Raw genomic sequence first — 7593 nt, 5'->3', positions numbered from 1 at the left:
CCTCCAATTACACTCGGGAGAACCAACTCTCCTTGCTGGTCGAAGGCTCGTCTCTTGTCGAGACGAAGGCTCTCGCCTCCCAACGGCATCTCAGACCTTCCCTTCCGTCTTACGCGACCTCAGCGGTCACCGGATAAACGCGGAACAGTTCAAGCTCGAGCTGCTGCCTTCCATCACATGTTGCGACTACATTTGATGATTTTGTTGATTTCCGAATGGCATCTGTGTGTGGGGTGGATTTTCTGGACTCTCCTTGCTTTCTGTTCATCTCAAAGATGTCTCTTGTTTCCAACTTCCTCCGTCATGCTTACAACGATTTTTCAGACATTCAATCCTTAACTGCGATATGCAAAGGGATGCGCAAGCCCCACAGAAACAGCCCTAACAATGGTCATTAGTGCAACTTTAATGAAACTCCTTCTAGGGCTATTGCCTGTGGTGTTTGCCCACTCCTGCGAACAGGAGAACATTGCCATTCTTGGGGACCCTCTAGAAGTTATTGAGGTTGCGGATGTTAACGAGTGTATTGTCATTTGTTCGCGTAACTATCACTGTAAAGCTATTACTTTTAAGGATGGGAGGTGTCGTGTGATGGATGATGAGACCACCACGAGCGAGACGGGGGCGGTGTCGGCCTTGAAAAGCTGTCCGCGAAATCTGCAGTCCGCTGAATCGCTTCACGCCTGTCTCCTGTTCGATACGGTTCTGAACGGGAAGGTAGTCCAAGGAACCCACACAGTAAACGTGGATGAATGTAGCGAGGCCTGCGAACGGTCACTTCACTGCGAGGCGTTCTCCTGGCAGCGCTCCACGAGTGTCTGTCGTCTGGTTGGTGGACCGGTTGAAGCGGAGCCCAGGCGAGGTGTCGTGTCAGGATGGATGGAATGTGTCGATGCCCCTGCCGACGCAGACGAGCCCAAGCTCAAATGTTTGGATCGCGACAGGCTTTTGTCGGGTACGGATATTCGCAGGCTTCGATGTTCTGACGCCCGCTGCTGCCAAAACGCTTGCAGGATGGAAACTCGGTGCTTTGCATTCAACTTCGACAGGTTTCGTGGACGATGCAGCCTGTTGTCCAACGTTCATGGGCTCCGGTCGCGTGGTGGATGGATCTCTGGATTCAAGCACTGTGCGGACGATGAGGACACAGACTCCAGTACGCCACCACAACTTCACCATGCGTGCCTTTCATGGACTGAGCTGTCGGGAAGGGAGCTCGCCTACAAGCACGCGAGTTCTGCCGAGACATGTATGGTATTTTGTGAGGACCGAGAGACCTGTGAAGGGTTTTCCTGGAACTGGAACTCGCAGTCGTGCTTGCTGAAGAGCGAGCTCACTGGTAGTCAGTCGTCCTTAGACTACGTATCGGCGGTCAAGGGCTGCTTTCAGCCGACTACGACAACGACGTCCACTACAGCATCCACTCTTGAGGTCACATCCAGGACCACTGGCGCCTGGACCGATCCTCCCGCAATTACGACTGTGTGGACTGATTCTCCCGCCATTACGACCGTGTGGACTGATCCTCCAGCCATTACGACTGTGTGGACTGATCCTCCAGCCATTACGACTGTGTGGACTGATTCTCCCGCCATTACGACTGTGTGGAGTACAGCAGGACACGTCCCTCTGACCAACAAGTGCTTCATTTGGGAAATTAACTTTCGAGGTTTCGACGTGGCGGTGAGAAGGACTGGCCTGCTCGACTGTGTGCGGGCTTGCGCTGACTTAGCTGAGTGCAAACACTTGTCGTTTGATACCGTGCACGGGATATGCTACCTGAAGTCGTCTGATCGCGGCGGCGCGCTGGACAGTGACTTCGTGTCCGGATCTATGGGTTGCTTTGCGCATGAAGAGCAGCCGATCGCGACTCCGAGCCCGTCTGGGGCTGAATGCTATCTGCGAGACGTTAGGTTTCTCGGTCCAACCATAGCTACCAGACGAACGCGCGACGTCCGGGAGTGCCTCCGTACCTGTGAAGCACACTTCCGGTGCGACCTCTTCTCTTTTTCCAAGGAACTCTCGCTGTGCTTTCTAAAACGCCGTAGTGGTGAGGTCCGACGTTCCAAGGGTTTTGTATCCGGAGACGTCGAGTGCTTCCACCCAAAGGCTGCTGATCCAGGATTCCACCCTAAGGACCGACCAGGGACTGCATACCTAGGCGTCGAGGATACGTACAACCCTTGCTATTGGCTTCAGACTGACTTCGTAGGACTAAGCCAAAACATCGCCTACGCACCGTCTACTCCGACGTGCCTAGCGCTGTGCAAACACTTCCCTGGGTGCAAGCATTTCTCGTGGAACAGGCGGACTCAGCAATGCTACATGAGGTCCAAGGTTGATGGTCTTCGGCGCGACCGTGATATGGTGGCAGGGACTATGAGCTGCTTCTATCCCAAGGAGTTTGCGTGACCAGTACTTGTGCGTGCCGTAGTGAAATTTCAGCCGAATACCTCCATTGCGGTATAGATAGTCGAACGCCTTTGGTTCCTACATCCGCATCAGGTTATCGTACGTAAGGAAGCCGGCAAATAGATTCCGTACCTTAGGAAAAAGGAATGGCTCTGAAGGTTTGTATTTCGCGTGAGGAGGCCACTGCGATGAGGTGACGTGATACCTTCGGGATCGCTGGCGCCGTTACCGGGTGGAGTGGTCTCTCTACACATTGTACAGTTGTTCACATTTTAGAAAGGGATGTCATTGTCTCCGGTGAGTCTCACTCGAACGTAACGTCCTCAGGATCCAGGTGTGACACGGACCCAAATGACTGACAGAGAATGCCCTCCCTTTCGTTGACGAGTAGCGCTAGAAAGCTCGCGTGGGGCCAGAAGCAGCCCCGGGCTGCTGCAATATCCACTGCGAAGCACGCCGCGAAAGTGCTTACCACATCTTCCTCCGCCCCCACCGCCACAAGCAACTGGCCCTCAGGGTAGTCCGTACTAAGAAGCTCTGAAGGGGACGTAGCCTTGGAACACTCGACTCGGTTATCCAGCTGCGAGGAGAGTGCCGCAGTGATGAGCTCGGATGTCTCCACACACGACGCGGAGACCGCCTGGGAAGTGAGGCACGTGACAGCCCACGACGAGAGAGACCGCACGTGTAGGTTGCAGAAACCACCGATCCACTTGGCTGCGGCCTGTACCTGTCGTTTCCCCACAGTGGACAATCCTCGGTCCAGCAACCCTTCGACCTTGTTGTGGCCGTGTCGAATCAACACAACGGTCCTCTCAACACTGGACCTCAGAGTCGACATTACTGTACCCCTACTTGACAACAGGAGATCCCTGTGGACCTGCTCCCGAGGTTCAACCTCAGCCAGACCCTCGAATCGTGTGCTCCTCAGGGGAGATTCCAGAATGTTAGCCGTGAAAGATAGTGGAATCTTGGCCCGTAACAGATATCCAAAATCCCCCAAGATCAAAGCTCGCTCAAGAGTTAGCGACACGCCAAAAGGCAAAATGGCTCCGTGTGCGATGCGTGCACGGTACCAAAAAGACTCCGGGAACTCCACGATCTCAGAGACGAGCCAACGAACACTGTTGCTGTTGGCGGCCCACACTACGGTGGTCGCTTGTCTTTCGAGTCCGACACGCAGACTGGGAGCTTCGGTGCAGTACACGCCCAGGACTCGGTCGCTGTCCTTGGGGCGGCAGGGGAGGCGGTTGCGAATTCGTTGATCGGTTGTACAGGTGTCGGCCGGGAGGGCTGTGAGCGGGTTGTCCAGAATGCCTATCGGCACCAATGGACCTCGAAATTCGAGGGCGCATTCTATAGTTTTCTTCGGCAATCGCGCATCTGTAGCTGGGACATCTCCTATTTCAATCGGTAGGATCTCCTCAAGGTAGCTGTTCGGCAACAGCGGCACATGCCGGTCTTGGCGCTGGTTGATTGCCTGCTGAAGCAGCTGCCCTGATACCAGCGATGGTCCAGTCCTTCCAGCCCAGACACAGGATGTGCAGCCAAAGTCGTCCGTGAGAGACCGTAGTCCCTCGGCGGCCCGCTGGGCCTGCGCCCGACCCCGAGCAGTGAGCGAGTTGCCTGTAGGTTCGCCGTGTAGAACAGCGAAGATCTGCAGAGGCAACACAGGCTCATTGGCCCAGTCGATAGTTTCCGTCATAAGGGAGTCCTCCAGGCCACACAGAGACTGAACGGATGCACAGTGACTCCATAGCGAAGGTGCACTCTCGCGGTCCCACAAGGACGGGGATTCAGGGAAGCCCCCAGCTCCCACGCAGGAAGGCACGGGTGTGGCTTTCAAGACGTCTGCGAAGTCGCGAAGGAGGGCTCTCTCCTCATCCGTATCGGCCAGTATGGTGTACTCCAGCACATTGAAAACGCCCATGCAGTGCAATATCACCTGCAGTCTGTCTGACTTCTCGCACAAGTCTCGCATGACACACGAGTGAAATGAGTAGTGCTCAACGCCTTCGGGGTGGTTTATCTGTGTGCAACATCATGGCAACCCACTTCCAGCCGGTTTTCGGAGAACACGGGGGACACCGAGACGCCTGGCGTTGTCGTTTTGAGAGCCGGCTGCCTCACTACAGATGGGACGACACCCATGGAGTAATCGTCATTAACAAATAGACGTGAACACAACCAAACGCCATCGATGTATCATGGTGCGTCGATACGCAATGTTTCGCTTTCTGATCCGTATGCTTCTCATGGCACCGGTTTATGGTCGGTTCACCATCCACGTCGCCAATGAAGCCGTCAGAAAATTTAGATCGCCCTACGGCGACCCCGTCTACTTTACCGGAATGTACCAAATCGCAGGAGAAGTGGTGGCGCTCGGCGGACTGAGCCCCTCCACAGCGACGCCGGTGGTGACTTCGAACACGGACGAGCTGAATGAAGTTTCCGTGTTCGAGTTCCCCGACTGCGGCACCGAGACAGCGGAACCGAGTTCCACGGTGCCCCTGTTAATCGGCAGTGTCGGTGCTTGGTCTGGGGGTGAGGTAGATGATGAGAATGATAACGTTGTGCTTTTCTCCAAGTTCCAGGTGCCGACATCCGCGATCGTCAGCCGTCAACCGCTCCAGTTCCAGCTCACCGACCCGCTGACAGGAGACCGGGCCGTGTTTGAGAAGGCACCTGTAGTGGTGGCGCAGGTGCAGTACCAGCAGTCCGACTTCGCTGCCGACGGAACGTTAGCTACCCGCTACGATGTAGTGGTGGAGAGAGTCACCCGAGCGCAGGTAGATGTGAGCTTATCGGTTCACGGAACGCGTCCTACAATTGACAGCATCACCGTGGGTGTCATGGCGTTCGTTGAGCTTACTATGGATTGGAGCCCTGATATCAAGTCACGAGGGTTTGTCGCCAGTCCCGGTTTGGCTGAAGACTTTCCAGCGCTGGCCGACGCTACAGAGTTCCCAAACAACTGCGGTGGTCCTATGCTGTTTTCCAGCAGGACGACTGCGAGCGCGAACGACTTGCGGACTTTCTACTCCTGCAACGAGGGGTGCACCATCCCGCAGGTCCGCTCGAGCGACTGCACGTCGGTTGCAAGACCGCTCACCAGGGAGTTCCGAGATTCGTTGAATCTCGTGGCGTTCTGGACTAGGATCTGTGAGTCCGCTTCACAATCAGCTCTCTTTTCGGCAGAGCAGCCGGTGGACGTGCCAGAAGAAGGTAACAACAGTGCCCTATTCTGGGGTGTGATCTTCGGGGTAGGTCTGGGGATCATTGGCCTTGCCGCCGCTTATGTCTATGTGCGATTTAAGAAAGATCCCACCCACCTTCAGTCTTCCGACATCACAGAGGCGGCAGAGGCAGCACCCGCGACGTCTTCGTCAATCGCGCCGCCGTCTGGGATCCCTCGACGCCGTTCTTCCCAAGATTATTTGTACAGCCCTGCCCCTCAGCCCGCCTACCAAGCCCAGGGACGACCTACGAGAGTATATCCGAGCACGTATGTTCCAGCCGCGCATTTCGACACGTCACAGAAGTCCTATCCGGCGCCGGGGCCACCCCGGCCAGCCCAGAGGCCACCCGGGGCGCGGCGGGCGCCACGACGGCCGGATCTTGCGTACCCAGATTTCAACTGACATAATTCTAAAAACAGAAAAACTATGCCTACGCTTGTACCTGGCGCCTGCGTGGTCCACATTCCTAGTGAATCGCAGCTTGCGCAATCCACGGCTGTTCGGCGGTTAGAAGAGCGCCATAAGCAAGAAATGCGCCGACGGCGATCTCTACGAGAGGAGGTCTACCTCCTTCGCAACCAGCTAGCCCACCTCACGCACGAAAATGGTTGGCTGTCAGTCCGGCTCCATGGTCAGAACGAGGTGCCAGATTTGTCACCGCGAGCGGAGGCGGTGGCCTCGCCGCGAGTCGAGCCCGTTGCCAACCACCGCCTCTATAACCTCACCGTTCCCTTCTCCAGCAGGAAGCGTGTGAGCGCCGAGCCCGCGAAGGCCTCCTGGGGACATACCTTAGGAAAGTGGAGGCGGCGACTAACAGCTAAGCGCACGAACAACGGGCCGTACAAGGCCAACCTACAGGCCAAATGCCAAAGCGCCTGTCATTTTGGGTTAAGTCCACCAGTCTATGGAAGAGGAAGTATTTCCCCTATCTCCCCGATGTCGTATAGGTCACCATAAAACATCAAATCTTATTTCAACGCTCTCCAAGGAGCCACCAGTGGAGCCAGAGCAGCAACGAGAGGTCCAGACATAAAAAGTGGAAGTCATCTATATGTCTGTGGGGACGCGATTCTGGATTCGATTAATTGGATTCGACTATGGGCAGTACACGGCCCTTAAGAAGACTGGCTCGGTTCTGAAGGTGATGTTCCGGTCCGCCCAGCAGTGTGGCCGGGCTGATGAAAGCCACGGTTTCTGGGTCTGCGCTTTGCTGTCCCATGAGGGGGCGTACTTGCGCGTGAATTGTGCAAACTGTTCCCTTGCCAAGCTTCCGCGGTGGGGTGAGCGGCCATTCGAGGCGTTCCCCTGTCTGTTGGTGAAGAACTTCGATATGAGTCACTTCGAGAGCTTCTCCAACCATGTTAGACGCCTTGGCATCCACATGTGTGGAATGTTAGGCGATGGTGACAAGCTGACGGTCGACTTCCAGTCTGCCGCCGATGGCGAAGCCTTTCGGAAGCAGTTTCATGGCCAGGCAGCCTGGGCAGAGCAGGACAAGGTGCTCGAGTGCTCGAACCAGCGTTTTTTAGGACCACCATCCGTATATGACACGCCTGAGGATGCGTTCCAGTCTCTGATAACTACTGCCAGCCTCGACGAACTACATTTCGAGAATAAGGAGTACGACGAAAACGACGAAAACAGCCGCTGGGACACGGAGGCCGTGTACACTCTTGAGATGGAAGACGCAGCGTACTTGGAGCATATTAAAGAGGGTGATGTGTGGTACGGTCGGTAGTTCGTCTTAGGAAATCGCATCATAAAGGTGCTTAAACCGTACAACTTACACTTTTACATGATGGTCTTTCATTCGGCATGATCTCCTTTAAAGATTGTTAAAAATGATCGCAAAGAGAGGTTTCAATCTTGTACACAAACCATAAACCATTAAACTCGGTAGTTCTATACCAACAGAATCAAACCGACCCAGAGTAGGACAGGC

At 55.2% G+C, this 7593-nt stretch overlaps 5 protein-coding genes across 7 annotated transcripts; 4 read left to right on the top strand and 1 right to left on the bottom strand.

Annotated features, from left to right (window-relative positions):
• Positions 1-408: 408 nt before the first annotated feature.
• On the top strand, positions 409-2412 carry KVP17_001591 (uncharacterized protein; the record flags this gene model as incomplete). The annotated part of the gene is made up of 1 exon (XM_068517140.1): positions 409-2412. The coding sequence occupies one exon, from the start codon at positions 409-411 to the stop codon at positions 2410-2412; it is 2004 nt and encodes a 667-aa protein (XP_068379443.1).
• A 304-nt stretch (positions 2413-2716) lies between these two features.
• Positions 2717-4563, bottom strand: KVP17_001593 (uncharacterized protein; the record flags this gene model as incomplete). 2 transcript variants are annotated; one of them, XM_068517145.1, is made up of 2 exons in its annotated part: positions 2717-4441; positions 4468-4563. In XM_068517145.1, the coding sequence occupies 2 exons, from the start codon at positions 4561-4563 to the stop codon at positions 2717-2719; spliced, it is 1821 nt and encodes a 606-aa protein (XP_068379445.1). The 2 variants fall into 2 exon arrangements, with proteins under 2 accessions (XP_068379445.1, XP_068379446.1); XM_068517146.1 differs by lacking the exon at positions 4468-4563 and having other exon boundaries at positions 2717-4393.
• Positions 4564-4619: 56 nt separating this feature from the next.
• Positions 4620-6053, top strand: KVP17_001594 (uncharacterized protein; the record flags this gene model as incomplete). Of its 2 annotated transcripts, none has more annotated exons than XM_068517148.1 (1): positions 4620-6053. In XM_068517148.1, one exon carries the CDS (start codon positions 4620-4622, stop codon positions 6051-6053), a length of 1434 nt encoding a protein of 477 aa, XP_068379448.1. The 2 variants fall into 2 exon arrangements, with proteins under 2 accessions (XP_068379448.1, XP_068379447.1); XM_068517147.1 differs by having other exon boundaries at positions 4638-6053.
• A 24-nt stretch (positions 6054-6077) lies between these two features.
• Positions 6078-6608, top strand: KVP17_001590 (uncharacterized protein; the record flags this gene model as incomplete). The annotated part of the gene is made up of 1 exon (XM_068517139.1): positions 6078-6608. The coding sequence occupies one exon, from the start codon at positions 6078-6080 to the stop codon at positions 6606-6608; it is 531 nt and encodes a 176-aa protein (XP_068379442.1).
• Positions 6609-6702: 94 nt separating this feature from the next.
• On the top strand, positions 6703-7389 carry KVP17_001592 (uncharacterized protein; the record flags this gene model as incomplete). Its single annotated transcript, XM_068517141.1, has 1 exon — positions 6703-7389. The coding sequence occupies one exon, from the start codon at positions 6703-6705 to the stop codon at positions 7387-7389; it is 687 nt and encodes a 228-aa protein (XP_068379444.1).
• Between the last annotated feature and the right edge of the window lie 204 nt (positions 7390-7593).

The sequence above is a fragment of a genome (genome assembly GCF_019968985.1).
Source record: "MAG: Porospora cf. gigantea B chromosome Unknown PgB_NODE_1139_length_7593_cov_262.039, whole genome shotgun sequence".
Classification (NCBI taxonomy): Eukaryota; Apicomplexa; class Conoidasida; order Eugregarinorida; family Porosporidae; genus Porospora; species Porospora cf. gigantea B.
This window is presented reverse-complemented; position numbering and strand designations above follow the sequence as displayed.